Source organism: Ctenopharyngodon idella, chromosome 7, assembly GCF_019924925.1.
Source record: "Ctenopharyngodon idella isolate HZGC_01 chromosome 7, HZGC01, whole genome shotgun sequence".
In the NCBI taxonomy this organism is placed as follows: domain Eukaryota; kingdom Metazoa; phylum Chordata; class Actinopteri; order Cypriniformes; family Xenocyprididae; genus Ctenopharyngodon; species Ctenopharyngodon idella.
This window is the reverse complement of record NC_067226.1, coordinates 41,799,596-41,820,467: the sequence shown is the minus strand read 5'-3', so window position 1 is coordinate 41,820,467 and position 20,872 is coordinate 41,799,596. Positions and strand designations below refer to the sequence as shown.

The 20,872-nt window shown below is 34.5% G+C and overlaps 1 protein-coding gene across 1 annotated transcript in view; it reads right to left on the bottom strand.

The window, feature by feature from the left end:
- The window catches only part of LOC127515987 (adhesion G protein-coupled receptor A3), a 51,111-nt gene that overhangs the window by 19,375 nt on the left and 10,864 nt on the right, over positions 1-20,872 (bottom strand). Inside the window, exons 3-10 of the mRNA XM_051900211.1 lie at positions 14,121-14,192; positions 6,210-6,281; positions 3,765-3,836; positions 3,274-3,434; positions 2,401-2,614; positions 1,952-2,116; positions 1,079-1,280; positions 804-953 (exon numbers count right to left, since the gene is read on the bottom strand). Of these exons, the coding sequence (XP_051756171.1) occupies positions 804-953; positions 1,079-1,280; positions 1,952-2,116; positions 2,401-2,614; positions 3,274-3,434; positions 3,765-3,836; positions 6,210-6,281; positions 14,121-14,192 (1,108 nt within the window). The remainder of the gene's footprint in view (positions 1-803; positions 954-1,078; positions 1,281-1,951; positions 2,117-2,400; positions 2,615-3,273; positions 3,435-3,764; positions 3,837-6,209; positions 6,282-14,120; positions 14,193-20,872) is intronic.

Sequence of the window (20,872 nt, the reverse complement as noted above, 5' to 3'; positions counted from 1 at the left end):
TATAAAGCCTACTGAGTCAAATTTCTAAGGCCTCTAAATGAACAACATGATCAAAACTTGCTGAAAAACCTGTTGTACACAATCTACTACATGCCTTCTGCCTCATCTGATTGACAGATTATAGTTTTTGGCAAGTAAAAGGCCTTTTAGTAGAATTGTAAAAATTACCCCCTTCAGGTCATAGTTCACGTGACTTTTTGCTGAAATCTTTCCAGATTTTTACGAAGTAAACATATATTGTTAGTAATATTTCAAGATGAACACTTACTGGGCTCAAGTAACTTCGGTTTGCTTGATTATCCATTTTTAGAAAAATAGTGGTAAAATGTGAGTATCAAATCAGGCTTTTGAGGATACGTTTATTTGTTCATCTCTCAATCGTCATTGTATTGCACTGCATTTTATTTTTTGCCACCCATAAGAAAAACTACAGAGCTTTGATCATAAAACTAAGCATTTAAATATAATCTTAATAAGACATTATTAGGAGATATACTGATATTTATATGCATTTTATGCAAGTAATCTAGTATACTGTTATAAAGATCTCACTGAACTGCATTACAAGCTATCAGAATTTCATTTCAAAAACACATGCACATTATTATTATTATTATTATTATTATTATTATTATTATTCAATCTTTTGTCTACAGGTTCAACAAACAGTTCCATTTAAAAGAAAATTAAAAAAAAAAAAACACTGAAAAAATAACATTATTCAGAACAGTACTGCTGAACATTTGTTAATATTAATACAATAACAGTTATTCCCCTATATGACTTGACTTTATTTGACTCACCTCTTTATACTTCTCTGCAAACTTGCCAATCTTCTCAATCATCTCTGCTACAAATATCACATCAACCTTGTCAGAGAAGTTGGGCGCCTCTGCAGTGTAAGCCAACAGCTGCTGCGCTGTCTGAACCGCATTGGTCAGATTCAGAGGCATCTGATATTCAAGAAAAGAAAGCAAAGTGAAGCAAAAAATGAGAACAGGCAGAGAAGAATCAAATACATCTGTCTTAAAAAGGTGTATTAAACAGAATACTGTATTGCAAAGTTACAGTCACCTACCTGGTTGATGATATAAAGCACACGTGTGACGTCTTTCATATATTCACAGCGTGAGTAGTCGTCATCTGCCCACTGTCCACCCCGGTCACATCGCCTCCATGCACGTCGCTCTTCGGCTGAGCTGCCTGAATAAATGCCAGCTCCGGTCACCTGCCGTTTACAGGGCAAGTATGCCGTAATGCCAGCCAGTGTACGAGGCCATCTGCATACAGACAAAAACGCATGCTAAATTTCCTTCAGGTTAATGCGCTAGAAAGGAAGTACCAAGAACTTCACTTGTCTGTGGTACTGAATGGCCTTAAATGGGAATACATTTGATTGAAGTGGTTAAAATACACACCTTCAAAAAAATTATAAATTTCATAGGTGAATAAACAGTCTGATGGTTTATGTTTGCACCCTAATACAGGTTTCATTAAGATCTATAACCACTAGAGTGCAGCGGAGAGCTAAAATATAAGGGACATTTGTTTTGCTACTGTCATACACATGTGATTCAATGAATGAAATTATCCACAGATCTATGCTAATCATTTATACTGCTTTCAATACAGCCATGACACTTGGTGAACCATCACTGTTACTTTCAACACCTTTAGGAATGCAATGTTTGGGGTCAGTAAGAGTTTTTTTTTTTTTTTTTTTTAAAGAAATGAATATCTTTATTTAGCATTAAACAGATGAAATGTGACAAAGACATTTACAATGTTACGAAAGATTTCTATTTCAAATAAATGTTCTTTTAACCTATTCTACTTATCAAAGAATCCTGAGAGAGAAAAAAAAAAAATTCACAGTTTCCACTAAAAAGTCTTACCGACCCCAATTTTTTGAACGGTAATATACATCTGATCAGGTGTTCACAAGACTCACCTATACTCCCCCTTGTTGTTTGACACCCGATCTGGCATACAGTACTTGGCAGAACTCTCCAAAACCACAATGTGGACCGTCCTAGTGTTGTTTCCTCGACTGGTGCGCACACGACACTCCCAGTTCCCAGTGAATCCCGGCTGGATGTTGGAAATGGTCAAGGCGCTGTGTGAAAACAAATCAAACAAAAACTTGTTGCTCCAGGAGAATGGGTTTAGCATAACAGATTTCAGTATTCCACTGAAATGGTAACACTTTACAATAAGGTTCTAGCAGTTTCCAGCACAATGTTGGTAGATCAAGTGTTAGTTTATATTTCAGGTGTATGTATCGCCATGCTCCAAGGCAAACATTGCTCATAGTGTGATTCATGAATATCTAGTGTGCAGAAATGGCATTTTGAAGTCGGTATTGGGTTTGGTGTCTACTTCATGGCTGGTTTCTATTACCTGGCTATTAAAGAGCAATTCTGCACCATGCTTTTCTCTATGTAGATGCCCTGAGTGGCATCAGGTTCCACCATCTTCCCATCCTGATACCACAGAACCTGCATGTCCTCATCCACGAAAGAGGCCATGCACTGAAATGGCAGGCTGTCGCCCTGGAAGACGATCTGATGTTGAGATGGAGTCATCTGGAAGGAGGGAAGCTCTAGAGGAGCGTCTAAAATAGAGAACGGAGAAAAACAAAGAGAGGGAAAGAAAAAAAAAACAACAACACTGTGATAATTGCTTTTTTGCAAAATTTGACATTAATGATTGATCTGAGAGCAGTTTTATTGTAGTTCTTGCACAAGCTATGGTTAGAAAGTCCAAAATCAACATAAATGGGAGGCCCAAACCAAGGCTGAAGGTCTTTTATAGCAGGATTACTTTGCTTTTGGTGTAGGAGAGTGTGTGTTAGTAAAAGAACAGAAAATCGCTGGTTTTGGAGTTTGTTTGTTTTTTCAACAACTCAATTTAGGACATTTGATTAGACTATTTATTTATTTTTTTTTAAATCAGCTTTATCTTAGAATACAGATAAGGCACCTAATGTGCAATATGTCATAGTTCATGAAAAGCTAAGGTCTGTTACTCTGGTACTCTTATCAGACTTCATGTTGCACAATGTCATTTAAATACAACATATTTAATAAAAAGAATACAACATTATTAATAAAAAGAATTACATTTAAATAAATGTAAAAATATACAAGAAAATATATTTAAAAAAATTATTTGTGTGCGGGTTAGAAAATATTACTTCAGTATAAATACAACAGAAGTCAGTGTAAAATCTCCAACATGACAGAAAACAAGTCTGTGAGAGTGTATTCTTACCACAGGTGAGCGTTTCAGGCTTGAGCGAGGTTATTAGCTGACCCTGTAGGGAGCGAGGGAACGAGCAGCGAGTTTCCTTCACCACTACAGCCTTCTCTTTGATCCAGACCACCAACCATTGCAAGTTACAGTCACACAGAAGATACGGGCTATCAAACTCCCTAAAAATGTACACAGCATGTTCAGAAATGATTGTATAAACTACATCAGAGCCAAACGTTTTTTGATAAGATCATAAGAACATTCCTTTCAACAGAGTGTGGATTAACAAATGCATTACATTTAGACTAGGGTCTGAGTGCAAACTCTGAATGTACCCTATGTTTGAAGACATGCCAAGTGTTATGAGATCTTATCTCAAGTGTTTACGTTAATGAATATGAAGCTTGAGAAGACGAGAACTAATAAACTGCAATCTGCATTTTATTTTAGGTGTTGCACTTTGCAATTTTAAAATGTGCAAATGATGCAAAGTACAATAAAACACTTACAGTACTTTCAGAGAGCCAAGGCTGTCAAAGATCCCATGAGATAGTGAAGAAAACTTGTTCTCCGAAAGGTTACTACAATGAAAACATGGTAGTAATGAGCAAAATATACAATCCTAAATGGAAATTGATGTTAACATCATAAGTCATCTTAGTTGTTTTCATATTGTGTAAATTGCCCTTAAAAGGTGCAGTAAGTGATTTCGGAGAAACACTGCTAATATTTGAAAATCAACCCAAACAAACACACCCCTCAAAAACAAAAAAAGAACATACAGTACACAAGAGTATACAAGCAAGAGTTTGTTGATAGTCTCCAGCAGAACAGCAGCTCCATACAAACAATGACACTCAAAACTGCCCTGTTACTGAAGCTAATTTTACGACACCAGCATATCTTAGTTTTGTAAAATAGCAAAACCTATGTTGAGGCCCGTACACAACAAAAAAGATAACTATAAAGATAACGATAAAGGTATAGCTCTAAAAATTGTTCTAAATATAAAAGAATAGCAGTGTTCACACCACAGCTATAATGATAACGACATACATAAATTATATCATTGGGATCACTTTCAGAACGATTTTTTTCCAGCTGCTGAACGATAAAACACTGACAGCCAATCAGAATCCATTCTAATTTAAGGGCTTGTGCATTTAAAATGGCAGACGACATTGTGGAGAAGATAATTGCAGAGGTCCAGAAAAAGCCACCACTGTTTGACAAGCCAAACCCCCTTTTCAAGGATACTTTAAAGAAAATGGATATATGGAGGGATAAATAAATAAATAAATAAATAAACAGTCATACCCTCAGAATAAATGGTGTGAAGTATTAATGATGAGATCATTATGCCAGGCTAGCAAACAGTGTAACACAAAATTACCTCAGGTATCCAGCTCTAGTTTCGACAACATTGTCTTGCTTCCTTTGAAGTTGCAGTGAAAAAGACTAGTTTTTTAAAAAATTTTATTCCACTATATTGACTACGTCAGCTAAATTCACTGTTAGATTAGATCGATTACACTAGCTATTCACTCGAAACATAGCATGCTGAGGACATCTGCTGGTTAAAAACGTGTAAATGCAACAAAAACAGCAAAAACATGTTGTACACACTTTGAAACCGCAGCGTGTGAGACCATTATCATTCGTTAGTGTGAACGCAAATATAGTTATCTTTATAGTTATTGTTCTTGATGTGAACGGGCCTTTACTCACGTATGGAGCAGTAACAACGCAACCTTGGCGCCCATTTTCAGGCCTTCCCGCTTCAGTCTCTTCAGCTTTTCTAATATTAACTCGGGTCCTAAAGCTCGTTAAAGATCCTAACTCTTCTTTTTCTAGTGATATTCTTCTGAGCTTTTCTCCTTTGTAATGTCTCTCAGCCATCTCTCTTTCGAAAGTGTTGCTTCAAATCTCCCTCTTGCTCACTCTCTCTCCTCCCCCATCATGAGTGGACACGCCCCCTACTGCTGATTGGCTACAAGTGTGTTGTGACAGTCTAATCCACTTTCAACAGTGCTTCTCAGAAATCGCTGACTGCACCTTTAAGTATCTTGAATAATGCTGATAAATAAAATGGAATATTGTTACTGCTATTATTATGAAATATAACACACTACTACAATCTATGAAGATTGTGCTAAATTATTTAAATATCTCATTAACACACACACGCATATATACACATTATACATATTTTATATATTTTTTATATATACACACACACACATATACACACATATATATATATACATACACACACACACACACACATACACACACACTAAAGAAAACCAAAGAAAACACAAAAACACAAACTTGAGGATTATAACACTAGCCCCATTTAAGTGGAATCCATTACCATATCAAACTAAAAAGCCTAATTACAAACAGTTTGTTTTCCATTTTTTTCCGTATACCCTTGACATCACATCTGTTTGGGATGAAATCTGTTCAGTGCTTCAACTGCTGTCTTGAAACAACTGGATCAGTTATAATCTTCACCTTCACCCTGGTGAAGATGATGCTCACTATTACACCTGCAGCTGTCGCTACACCCATGGGAAGTCAACGTTAACACTCTAATCTAACAACATCTGTTATGAGTTTCAGAATTCTGTGAAGGGTAATTAGGCTAATGAATCTAAGCCAAACACCACCAATGACATTTGTGTTCTCATCATCACAATCTAATAAGAATATCTGCAGATAAACAGACAGATGGATAGATGGACGGAGAGATAAATGGATAAATGTTACATTTGCATTGTGATGAAATGTGTATTGACGGATTCATTTTACACTAAAAACATGTGACTTTTTGTTGTAACTGCTATATAATACAATAAATAACCCATATTTCTATGAAATTTAATTATGCTGAAAAACAAGTATTTCCGAGAATTCCACATTTCTTTAGTAGTAACAAAAACAGGACTTACAGTTTAACAAGGTTTGTGAGACCTTTAAACACGTCCACATGGAGGCAGCCGATCAGGTTTTTGGACAAGTCTCTGCAAGGTACAAAAGATAAGAGAAAGTGTTGAGTGTTAACTCGTACAGGCACTGTTATCTATCATTTCTTAGCTGGGTTTGTCAAAACATAAAACATTTTACAACATCAGGTTAACTGAAACATCAAATACATAAAACCACATACAATTTGCAAAGTCTTCAAGTATTTTTATACTCTGAATACAGCCTTTACACCTTTTTTAGCTGTTGAGCTGTAAGGTCTTGATCAGTGTCATTTTAGTATTTAGTTTTATATATTACAGTATTATTATATACCATAATATTATATACCATTATTATTATTATCATCATCATCATTATTTTTATTATTAATAATAATAATAATAATAATAATAATAATAATAATAACAATAATAATATGTACTATTACACTGTAAACCCTAATGCTCAAATAATTAATTGGTTTGAGTAGGACAAACTTAAATTAAACAAATTAGTTCAGTCAAATTAACTTTTATGAGTATTTAGCACTTTTTTCTTTTAAATTCACAGAACTGATATATTTTAAGTAAACTGAACTGTTTCACTGCTTTAAGTTTTATGAACTAATTTCTTTTGATTTAGATGAACTTAAGTTTAACAAACTGGGCTGGGATTTATGTTTTGACTTTATATTTTCAAGATTGATATTAAGTGGGAGATTTAGTGATTAATGTTTTGTTATGCTAATTTAGAAGAGTTTGGCTGCGTCCGAAATCACGTACTGTAGAGTAGGTACTACATTTGAATTTAAATTTACTTCACGACCATTGAAAAAGTACGTTCTATATAGTACGAATGCATATAGTATGAATGAATTCGGACGTACTACATCCTGGATGTTTTTACCGTCACATGACCTACCAGCGTCAGTGACGTCCCTTCAACTCCATTCACAAATCTTCTCCCGTGGCCTCATGGGATAGTAAAGTGTCCATCGTATGCACACTTCAGAATCTCGCCGGAAGTAGTAAGTCATCCGGGTACTTTTCGCCTACTGTTTTTCGAATACTATGAATTCAGACATACTACTCTGTTCGCATACTGTTTTTCACGTACTATATTGTAGAGTAGTATTCGATTTCAGACGCAGCTTTTCTGTTAATATGGGTTTTTGGAGAGTTACCATCATGGTGACAAGTGTGTTGTTAAATGTTTGATATTGCTGTACTCATTCAGCAAGTGCTATACTATGCTATTGCTATTGCTACATGTTAGCAACTTAGCAAATTAACATTTTCTGTATTAACTAGTTATAGCTTGCCAAGTTTCCACTAATAAAAATGTTTACACTCAGATTGCATAATAATTAAGTTAAATGTATGAATTAGTTTACTCAAATATTTCAATTTAAGAACAATTAAAATGTTTGAGTACAAAATAAATAAATAAAAAAAAATCTGCCAGTTCTGCTTGCTTAATTTGAAATTCTTAACTTACATAACTTAAATTATTATAACCGACTGCCTCATTTTTTTGAGTTTTGCTAACTTGTTAGGGTTTAGTGTACAGTATGTAACATTTTGAATTAGCTTGTATTTTTATGTTCAGTTTTCATTTTAATTTTAGTTACATTTTTAGTAATTGATATGCTTTTGTCATTTTTATTATTTTAATATTTCCATTTATCTTTAATTTATATTTAATTCAGGCAACATTTCTATTTTTATTTTTTAAATCATCTATTCATTTTATTTTATTTCAGACTTATTTCGAATAATGAAAACAATTTTTAATGGTTTTAGTTTACAATTACAACACTGGTCTTGATGGAGTGAAAGAGCATTCATACAGCAAAACATTCCTTCTAAAAACATAAAATATACACTTCACCAAACACCAATTAGGAAATGACCTCTTCCTGCCTATATTTATACAATATTGACAGCCAAACTACCATTACATCCCAGACAAAACATAACCATTACTGTCAATCTAGCAGTCGTTCCAGTCTTCGTACACGACACAACATGTTTTTGGCAAAGGTCTCTAAACCCCATCTAATCGCTCACTTTAATGTCAAGCCACATTTTTCAGACATACAAGTATGAGACATAAAAAACATAGCACTTTGATTTATCACAAGCTTCCTTTCAACATGCAAAAGCACATCAATATACACATCAATGCACAGATAACATTGAACAATGACAATAATAGAAAAATTAGGCATGAATCTTAGTATGAATCCACCAAAGTCACATCTTTGTGAAGCAAACAGCATAAATGGTTTGAAATTTGCATTTAATAGTAAGTGGTTTAACTGTTACCATAATATAAAACATTTGCATGATCATGTATTTGGATCAATCAAAGTGATTATCGGTAACACTTTTCAATTAGGTTCATTAGTTAACATTAGTTAACTACATTAGTTAAACTAATAATGAACTGCACTTCTTTGTTAACGTTAATTTCAACATTTACTAATACATTACTAAAATCTTGTTAACATGAGTTAATGCACTGTGAACTCACATGAACAAACAATGAACAACTATTACTTACGTTAACGAAGATTAGTAAATACAGTAACAAATGTATTGCTCATGGTTAGTTCATGTTAGTTAATACATTAACTAATGTTTAACTAATGAACCTTATTGTAAAGTGTAACCGGATTATCTTACCAGAGGGTTTAACAGCAGAAATATAAGGCATAAAGCATGAACGGTTATTATATATTGTCTAAAACATAATTTGTTGTGTAAAAGTTGTCAAAGCATTCTTTTGAGATCGATAGTTGTTCTTTTTTCCTGGTGGATGAACTTCTAGTAATTGTGTGCTTTTATTCCTTCCTAGTGCAATTCCTGTGGGTGATGCTTATGGATGTTACTTCTTGGTATCCTTGTGCATACTATGTTTATGATCTGGATTTGATAACTATTGTTAAACTGTAACTTCGCTGATTTTCAACCTGATTTGTATTGTTACAATGTCGGTCATAGACATGTGCCGGTATTCGGTAATACGATATCACGATAATGAACATGCACGATATTGTTACAGTGGGCACTTCAAAATACCGTGAATAGTTATTTATTATGAATTATTCTGATTTTTAGAACGCATTTTAAGAATACTTTACACATCATCCGTTTAAAATACACAACACCACTGTATGCTGCGTCAAAGAGGCACGTTCATGTTCACAAAGTGCACGTTCACTCTCTGACAGCAGATGGCGCTGATGGAACAGCAGAAATGCAGCTGTTACCCCGGTAACCCCCGTAAACAAAGCAGCTGTGCTACTACAGTATTTAAAGGTTTCAAACAGACATTCAGATTTTTGTATTCACAGTGGTGTTCATCACAGCTGACAATGAAAAATACTTCTAAAGCATTGATTAAGTAAGGAATAATTGACGACGGGCCATTGAATTCTTAGAAAATAATGCACACCCGAGGTGGTAATGCGGCCACGATGCGAAACGCTGACAAACTGTGCGAGTGCGTGTCTGTACTGGTGAGTCATTTTACTGATTAATTCACTGGTGAGTCATTTTACTGTTTAATTCGTCAGAGCAGCACTGACAAAACGTTTCTGTGTGAGTGTGTGTCTGTACTAACGTTATACAGTATGTGTGTACGTCTGAGAGAGAGAGAGAGAGAGAGAGAGAGCGCGAGCGAGAGCGAGAGAGTATGCGCTTTCAGGGCACAATAAAACGTATTTTGTGGCAAAAACCATGACACTAAATTTGTTGTTTTCATCCTATTGTTTACTATATTTATTTGTGTTGTCGTGGTTTTTTTTTTTTTTTTTTTTTTTTTTTGCGGTTGTAGGCTGTAGGACCTTTTGAAATAACTGAAATCATTTGGCAAAGTGATATGGAACTGCAATGCGGTCAAGACCTGCCTAGAACTACTTTAGCCGTGCGTTTCCCTGAAAGTAATTGCACACCTTAGAACGTTGATCAACCATGCAGATTCGAGCATTTAACAACCCCATAGTATAAATGTAACTATTGCTCATTGTTAATGTTAGTTAATTTTAAGTAATACATTAACTAATGAGACCTTATTGTAAAAAGCTAATGTTCTTCATAATTCTTTTGCACTTTAAAGTGTTTGAAACATTTGTTTACTTTATACATTTTTGTAAATTGCTTTATTGTATTTAAATGTTCAGTTCTTTCAGTTGTTACTAGAAAAAGTTACTAAACCTGTTATAGCATGACAACACTTTTTTTTGCAATGTATTTTAATATTGTGATAATACCGTATACCATGATAAAAGCTTCAGCAATTATCGCAACATGAAAATTTAATACCATCGCATGCCTAGTCGGTCATATACTGTGTGTAAATTAACATTGTTTACTCGTTGCCCATGTTACCTGGACAGAGAAATTCACATTTATTTGTCAGCAGTTATATTAACTGCTGAGTTATATTAATAAATATCCTGACGCATCCAAGCTTTATAATGGCATAGAACGGGACTGTATGATATTTATTATATCAATAATATAATAAAATAATATAATGTTTATTAAATATAATAGATAGTATTACAGATTTATTCATTATAAAAATTAAATCCTGATATCTAATTTTGTTGCAGTTATAAATATAATTTTATAGTTTAATAAAATATGAATAATGTTCAATCATGATCACATAAAAGATAATACATTAATTATTAGCTTGAAAACTAAAGTGAATGCATTTTTCTAATTAGCATCAGCCATTTCTTTTTAAAGTTCAGGAGACTTTGACATTTTCTTCTATGGAGTTGGCAAAGAAACTAGAGTTATAAAACTGTGAAAATTCATCTTGTGCACTCTCTCAAAAGTTCGGACGACAGCAAATCTTTTTCAGGGGAGCTGCATGCTTCTCCATTTAACAAGCCAAAGAGCAGTTTATATTGGCAAGGAGTGAGTCATATTACACGGCTATGCCATACACGCGTACCCTCACAATGTGTGTCTAGAGAACGTATATAGCCGAACACTCACCACATATACATACTTCACTCTGCACAAAACAAGGAACAAACTCTCCTTTCTTTCTCCAAGTTTCTTGCTCTCAATAGTTTGTGCTCTAACACACACACACACACTCACTACTGGCATGTTAAAGTAGATAGCATCAGTCATGCTGTGCAGAGTGCTGTCTGGATATCGTCCATCTGGAGTGAAGAACTGCAGAAAGATGAAGTCTTATTTCCGTGGTTGCACACACCCAACAGTGAAACTGTTTTTACTTGAATCAGAGCATTTCCGCAAGAGAGGTGTCAACCAGTGTTATTTTAGTATCACTGACATACTATTATAGTTTTTATTTATATTCTGAATTTATTTTTATATTTTCTGTTTCATTTCAATTTTAGTTCAAGTTTTATGTGACAATACCAGCATTTCTGTAGTACCGGGAGTACCGAGTATCCTGGTGTATTCGGTACCCACTGATAGGGCTGTGCCAGTATTTTATGTGAATATGACACGAGTGAAGCACAAAGCTTTGTTTACAGAAGAAATAATAGCTAGGTTAGCAATTAAATGTGACATCGCAGCCATGGGAACATTTTGGTTCATGCCAAATGAGAAAGGTACGTCATACATTTAAGCTTTGTCAGCTTTGTATTCTGTTTTGCGAATCATGATCTGGTCACCCGATTAGCAGAGAATTTAACAATATTCCATTAGTTATTCCACTGATCATGGAATCTGTTTCTTTTCCCAAATCTTCACTCACACAGGGGATTATAAACGTTTCTTCCTCTGGGTCGCTTTTAATTAGGCCTATTACATTTGCATTCTTTACTGTGGTAAAGTAGAAAAAACGCTGTAGAACAGAAACCTTTTTGCTTGCACGTCAATTTCTATTTAACACAGTTTGTGCTTGTTATTAGGCTTAGACTTTATAAGGCGTGTCAAGTTTATTTGTATAGCGCGTTTCACACACGCCGGTGATTTTTAGTTTTGCTTTCTCTGGCAGTGCAAAATCAAACATAGCCTGAAACAAGCTCTTCAGACCTTTTACAACAAGTGTCAGTTGCTTGTAACATCAGGAGATAAAGATATTATTAAAGAGAAATGGTCTCTTTCCTGCTTGTGTCCCTCATCCCTCTCAAAGCGCAGAGTGGCTATATGACGCATCTTTGTGTGGAAGTAAAAAACGAATGTTGTTTTTTTTTAAGAATAATACTTAACTTTCTTATTATTTAGGTTACCATTATTTACTGATATTTATTTCATAGTTTTACAGGCTGTAGTGTGTCGTTTCACTGACGGAATAGCTAAAATAAACACGCACGTCTGTTTCAAAATGGATGTTTTAGCATGTGTTTATTTTTATTTTTTTTATATTTCAAAATTTATTTCATTGAGGTATATATAGCCTACACACACAAACGCTCCAAATATTTATATGTATGATTACCATCATATTTAATATGTTTTTAAAAATAGGCTAGTTAAATAAAATAGTAAAATAGTTCCAACAGATTTTCCTGTGGTACCGAAATTGGTACCGAGAACCATAAAATTTTACTGGTATTGGTATTGGACTACTGGAATTTTGGTATTGTGACAACACTAATATGGACTCACAAAGATTATTTTCACATTTTCTTTGTGTTTGTTTATCTGTAGAAAGTCATATACATCGGGGATGGCATGAAAGTAAGTAAATGATGAGAGAATTTTCATTTTTGGGTGAACTATGTTTGGACAGAAGACGAGACAGTTCTATATTAAACTCATAAAAGACTAAATAATTACGGGAATACTAGATTCTAAACAACAAAGAAATGCCACAATTTATCAAGACCTCAAAGCTGATAGGAGGGAGAAACACACCAAACACCTCATCCGTGGCTGCTCTCCAAGTATAAGGGGCTTTCCTTGCCATTAATGCTTGGATAACACACCTACATCTTAAAAACATTAAAAATAAAGGCTAGTGCAGTGGCTGCGATATACTTAAACCTAACATCGGTTGCCATGATTTTTGGAATGACTTCCCGCAAAAGGAAAAAAAATTACGTTTTAGTCGCATAACATCGGTTAATGGAAATATTTTATCGAAATTTACAAAATATTGCAGAAGTTTTGCTCAAATATGTAATGGAAACCCAGCTACAGTATTGTTATTTCTGTGTTACAAATATTCATATTATCACAGAAAAACTGGGAGAAAATTATTATATTTATTATAATTATTATATATTATTACATTTCGAATATAAACACTGATGTCTACGGAAGCAATCAAAATAGAGTAACTCACCTTTTGAAAGTAACATGGTGCTTCAAATAATGATTTTATCAATTTCATGTATTAAGAAATGTATTTGCCATTGAATCATTCATTCAAGAGATTTGTTAGATTCGTCCAGCAATGAAACAAGTGAAGTATTTATGAGTGAGTTATTGAATCATTCATTCAAACAGATTTTTTTTTTTAAAAATAACTCAAATTCATTAAACATTTTAAATAGACGGCAGCAATTAACATTTATCAGAGTAAATTAGGCTACGTTATTTTGTTTAATTGTCTGTTCAGAATCGAGGGAGAATCATGATCTCTGTTTGAAACAAAAAAAAAAAAATAAAACATTGTGATTCTCAATTTATCCAGAATCGTGCAGCTCTATAGCACTGTTTTTCACAGGAACGAGTATCTGAACTTAGCACGTTTCCTAAATATCTGCAAACATATTATGGTATTCTTATGCTTTAGTACAGTCCAAAAAAAAAAAAAAAATTTTCTTTATGGTTTATTTGATTTCAAGTAACAAATAGGTTTTTTTTATGGTGTTAGTTTTTGTTGACTATAATAACCCTGATGTCAACAATACATTTTACACAAAAGCAAGACAGAATAATACTTACAGTTTTTTGAGGGCGAAAAGTCCATAAAAAGCTCCTGGTTCAATATGTGTGATTATGTTGTTCTTCATGTCCCTGCGAAGAAAAACAGTTTTAGGCATTGAACATTATCAAACACTTCAAAAAAAAGGCCTTTGGTTAATTTCAAACATGAGCTAAACTGAGCCAACCCAACCCTATAATAACAGGTTACTCAAAACTCAGAAAACATGCCAGTGGGTATAACACTCAAACCTTTTGATGCTTGACGTGCCATAGCTATCAGCCATAAGCCAATGCACACCCCTTAATAAATCACTCTCATTTAGCAGTGTAACGTAACATGCGGATTGGAACCTCTTCAAACGTAGTAATTCAATCTGCAAAATGAATCTATTTAGGTAATTCAATAATATCCTGATGTACTGCACTATATTATACATCAATTATAGCAATTGGCATACTGTAAACGCCCACTGTACAATGGCTATAGCAGAAACTGACTGACGGCTAGTAGTGCCTTCAGGACCACCACTGACCGAACATAAAATGAGTAAGCGTGCAACAATTCCAGAATCCGACATAAGAGAAAGGGCGGATAAGTTCAAAGGCTACCGTCACAGATACCCAGAGCCCACACCTGCGCTAGTCAGCTAGCCCTGTTCAAAACATCATCACAGAGTTCCTGCGTCAAAGGCGGACTAACCATGCAAGCCTCTTTGATGTCGTGCCATTTGTGGTTTGAGGGTGGAAGAGAGGAGCACACAACAACACACAATACGGCAGGAGAGAAAAGGTAGACTAAGGTCATATCAATGCTTTTAGGATTTCTGGAAGAATAACAACATTAAAAATGTACCACGATTTCCACCAAAATATTAAGCAGCACAACTGTCTTCAACAATGATAATGGGGGAGAATTGATACATATTTGAATTGTAATTCAAATCTTCTAACGGTTATAATTGAAATCACAATTTTCAAAAATCGATTTTCTAAACATTTGTTAATAATGTGATGTAGTCGGAACAAAGGAGGCAGCAGTTAACTGTGAAAGCAGTGCAGCACTCGGACAGTTTAGAGCGCACAGGTTTGCAACGGGGGAAGCATTATGAATGAAGCTTACTTGGCAACAACAGGTCCTATATCAATATATTAGCGAATAGAAAATGGCTTAAATAATGTACAGATACCGGCACATGTCAAGCTTTTCTTGTGATCTTGCTGCCTCTTATGTGTACAGGTATTTTTTACACACAAGAAGCACATTCAACATGGACAATACCTGTTGGTAAACGGCTAAATCACTTAATATTGAATAATGCAACAGCGCATATTATATTTTTCTAACTCCAGAACCAGCTGATAGTCTCTCAACTTTCAGTTCACATTTAAATGATGCAAAAGACGCGCACATGCTCACGCTGTTAGAGGTGAATATTAAAGGCTGAGCGGCAGCTGCGGTGTCTCAGTCTTCACCGGGCAAGAGTAAAATAATAACAAGGTTTTTATAATATACTCTCCTTTATTAAATAACTCCCGATAAATCAGCACTAACAGTAGCTGCTGTTCAGTTTTCATACTGCTGCTCTCCTTCTACTCACTTCTGAACTCTTTCCTCTCTTCATTAAAGCTCCAGGTGAGGGTTGCCAGATATTTAAAAAAAAAAAAAAAAAAAAAACCACACACACACACACACACACACACGTGTAAAACAAGCCCCTTAAAAACGCAATATAAGCAGACATTACAAAACTGTACCAAGGGAAACAAATATAGACAATATAACTAGTATTACCAGTATTTGATTCTAAGCATACATTTGATTATGTGCATACATCGGATCGAAATTCGATTCAAAATCGTGACCCCGAGAATCAATTTGAATCAAATTGTGAGATTCCAAAAAAATTCCCACCCCTAACTGAAGACTGGAGTAACGACGCTGAAAATTCAGCTTTACATAACAGGAATACATTTTATTAATACACAGTTATTTTAAATTGTGATAATATTTCACAGTAATAAAGTTTTTGCTATTTTTGATCAAACAAATGCAGCCTTGGTGGGTGTAAGAGACTTCTTTCAAAAACATTTTAAAAACTCTTCCTGACCACAGACTTGTAAAGATTAGGTGTATTATAAAAACACTAGTTATGAATGTTATTAGCATTTCATTTTAATGAACATAAATCGATCGTCACAGCTAGATTTTTGCCCACTGTCCCGATTTGATTTTACCCGGCATGTAAACACATTAACCTGCGTTCTATAGGCTTATTGAAGTGCACATGTGTGATGCGACAGGAAAGCTTCATTACTGCAATAAGCTCTGATATCATTCTAAACCCGTAAGTTGTTATTCTTTGATCAACCTTCACAAGAAGTCAAACAGGTTTGGAAAAACACTGAGGGTGACTAAATGACAACAGCATCTCTAAGACATGCCAGTCTTGATTAAGAAATATTTCTGAAAAGAATACTGAGAAAGTTTCATGTCAAGCAAACGTGGAATAGCACATGGAAAAAGCTTTTTCTTTCTGTGAGAAAATACTTCTACAGAGAAGAGCTGAGGGAGCTTTAGGTCACAGTGGGCAGTTCTCTGGAGTGGAAAGGCAAACACGCGTCCCAGTAGCACTGCCTATAACCTTTGCACAAGGGCTGGGGAGCGAGAGGGAAAAAGGGGGAAAATGGAATGCTCAAACTCAATGCTTTTCAACAATACATTAGGACAGGTCTTTAAAGAAATATTTGACACTTTTTTTTTTTTATGTCTAGTCAAATTTCAACATAAATATGCTGGCTCGAGGCCAAAATGTTTTTTCTATTACCTGAAACAATATTTTGGTATTAAAGAAATAAATCAGATTAAATCAAGCATCATGAAATTAGTTAATACGGTCTTCAGAAGTCATACGATAGCTCTGTGTGAAGAACAGACCAAAATTTAAGTTATTCACTAAAAATCTTGCAGAAGTAGCGGTGCTCAATTTGTGAAATAATCGTTGTTTTGAATCAGATCTTTTTAGTGAATCGGTTAATTCAGTTCACAAAGCCTGAATGATTTGTTTGTGAATTGGAAAGATCCGGTTCTTGAGTTAGACAAACTGACTCAACGACTACGTTTACATGTGCGCCAATAATGCAATTATTTCTCAACAGTTTAAGGTTTCAATTGTAAGATGTTTACATGACATGAGCAAAACTCCAGTTTACATGCAATTGTTACTCTGATTATTTGCTAATAAGTATGGTAATACCACACTCAGATAGGCATACAGTATGCATGTTACTGGCTATTGTTTTAATCTACTCACATCAAATTCAAAATACATTTTTATGGACGTACTGGATATTATTCAGCGCTGTGTTATTCAAACTTGCACTTTTTGAATCCTGTTTTCAAATGTTTGCTTTTACAGGCCCACAAAACACCACTGTCGTGTAAATGAACGGCCAAAACGCATAGTTTTCTGCTTTTAGTTGAAAATGGTGTCACATAAACGGTTCCTGGATGAGTTTGTCAAACTACCGAATCCATCCAATTCACAAACAAATCATTTTGATGATTTTGTAAACTGAATATACCAATTCACTGAAAAGATCTGATTTAAAACTATGATTCGTTCAAATTGAGCATCACTACTTTGGTTAATTTTTAGTGAATAACTTAAATTTTGGTCTGTTCTTCACACAAAGTTTCTATATGATTTCAAAAGGCTTGATGTATGATATTTTTATGATTTTTTTGTAATTCTGGAGCTTGATAGTTGATTTAAGTAGATTAAAAACTCACAGAAGTCAGTCATTTAGGTTTTAAACAACATGATGGGGTTTTTCTCATTTTTAGGTGAACTACCTTTAACCACAACAATAAGGTGACAAGGTTTATTAAAAAAAAAAAAAAAAAAAAAAAAAAAAACCCCGAGTCTTTCACCAATTCAGTCTTCAAAAGTGCGCACACACACTCCAACAAACCGACACAGAGACAAAGAGTCACAGTGCAGAGAATAATGCGTGAATCAGACTGCTGACATCTCTGGCTTTAGCACGATTTATTAGAATGACAAAAGCAGCGCTTTGCTCTGGGCAGAAGGGATTGGAGCGAGAGAGAAGCATGAAAACAGAAAGCCAGAGAGGGCACACAGGGAGCAGCACTGGAAGGTAACTGTGCCAAAAAGCCCAGACGCAGAAACCCGCCGTGCCGTCAAGAGAGTCGAAGATGAATTCCTCAAGCTTTCAAAGCACGCAAAGATCAAAGATGTTTACACTTCCAATGTGTTATAAAGACAAGGGTTTAGCTCTTTATACCCTGAACTGTATCATTTTCTCAACATGAAGAGTGAAGAATTCCCTCACATTATAAACAGAATGGTGCACAGATTCACTCATGAATCAAGATGAAGCTTTGCAACTGGCTTAAACGGTCCAGTTGGAAGCTCTCAATTCCGTACACATTTCTCAAAATGACAAGGTCTACTGGCTGCTGGAACGCAAGGTTCCACCACAATCACAACTGTAACGAACACCAACTTCTTTTGCATTCAAGCAAAACACAAGCCGAAAGTCCATCTGTTTCTTTGTACACTGAGATGATTCCCAGATCTTACTCATGGGTGAATGGGCACTGGAAACTAAGATGAAGGCTAAGCTACAAGACCTCTTTGGTGGTACAACTTGTGTATAAAACATTTTACAATGTAGATAGTGAGGGGGAAAAAAAAAAAAAAAAAAAAAAAAAATGATGATAGGCTAATATGAAGAGTAAAGAGGTGTGAAGTTACACAAATTTCCATTTTGGATGTGTACACTAAAAAATTCTGGGTTAAAAACAACCCAAGTTGAGTTGAAAATGGACAAACCTAGCAATTGGGTTAAATGTTTGCCCAACGTGTTGTTTTATTTAACTCAACTATTGTTTAAAAATTACTATATGGCTGGCTTAAATTGAACCCAAAATAGGTTGGAAATTAAAAATCAACTTACTAGAGGCAATAATAATCAAAAGGTGAACATTTATTAATAAGCAAATTAATAAATGTTTATTGTTTAATTATTCATTAAACTTATTAATAAATGTTCATTTATTAAACATTAATAAATGTTAATTTCCAACATACTTTGGGTTCATTTTAAGCAAGCAAATAAGTCATTTTAAAAAAACAATTGAGTTAAATAAAACTACCCAGCAGGTTGGGCAAACATTTAATCCAATTGCTGGGTTTGTCCATTTTCAACCCAACTTGGGTTGTTTTTAACCCAGCATTTTTTTTAAGAGTGTAGAAATACAAAAATAGTTTACAAATTTAAAAAAATATTTTATATTAAGTATAGAAATATGAATTTATTATGGTGTAAAAAAAATCCATTTTAAAAATATGTAGAAGAATTAAAAAAAAAAATACAGACTACTACTGTCAAAAATTGTAGGGTTAGAAAGATTTCTCTTTTGGAAAGGGTTTAATAGTTTTATTCAGCAAGGATGCACTAAACTAATCAAACGTGACAGTAAAGACATTTATAATGATAAAAAGATTTCTATTTTAAATAAATGCTGTTCTTTTGAACTTTATATTCATCAAAGAATCCTGAAAAAGCATCAAGGTTGAAAACAGCAGGACAACTGTTGTCAACATTGATATAATAAGAAATCAGCATATTAGAATGATTTCTGAAGGATCATGTGACACTGAAGACTGGAGTAATGATGCTGAAAATTCAGCTTTGCATCACAGGAATAAATTACATTTTAAAATGTTAAAATATTATATATTTAAAATATATTCAAATTAAAAACTTGGACAATTACAGAAAACCCTGAAATTCCTTTTTATAAATATTTTATGAATATCAACAAGAATGAGGACATGGTAAATAGACCCCTAGAGTTCCTCAAGGATGACATTGTTATTCTGGCCCTAAATGAAGCACAAAACTAATGGACTACTTCCATGTTTCCAGATTCAAACAAATTGAAAAGTCTTAAATGAGAGAACAAATAATAAAAAAAGTATTGTGTCAATCCCTTTATTCAGCAGTTCTTTGAAAGAAACTGGTTATGTGATATGCCGTGAACATGCCTATTGGTCAGCGGCTGCTGTTCATTGAAAATCTGGGTCATGTATGGTAGCAGTATAAGGGAAAGTGCACACATACACAGCAACACTAAATACGGCATTTCAATGTACAGGCTGGCTCTAAATTTAGCTGTGAGCTCTAGCATTTGACCAGCACTGCTACAGTGAGTGACACTGAATGCCTAACGGAAGTACAGAGCAGTAAACTGATGCCAAGACCAGACGATTGTGCTCCCTGAAGGCAACAGCTATAATTAACTTTCACTTGACATCCCCCTCAGCATGACCTCCTCGAGGTCTCCAACAGCCTTATGATCCTTCACCGGTACCTCAACAGAAAAATCAGGGATTCCCTTCTGCTTGACAACATAGCCTTGTCCACGTCAGAATAAGAAACAACCAGCTTTGCAGTTTACCTGAAAAAACTGCTGGTTTCAAAAAAGGAACTGTTAATGTCAAAGACCGGATAACGTCCACATCAAATAAACATTTCAGAACAACTCAGAAAGCCAAAACTGACACAAAACTAGATTGTTCCCAATATAAACAATGGAGACATCTACACTGGAAACAAAAGACGCTTTACTATGAAGAGATTTTATTTACAAATATCACAGTGATTGCTATGAATGTTACATATTTAAACTCATCAAAACCAGTTTGGGATGGCATAAATGCTGTATAACGAGTAAAAAATAA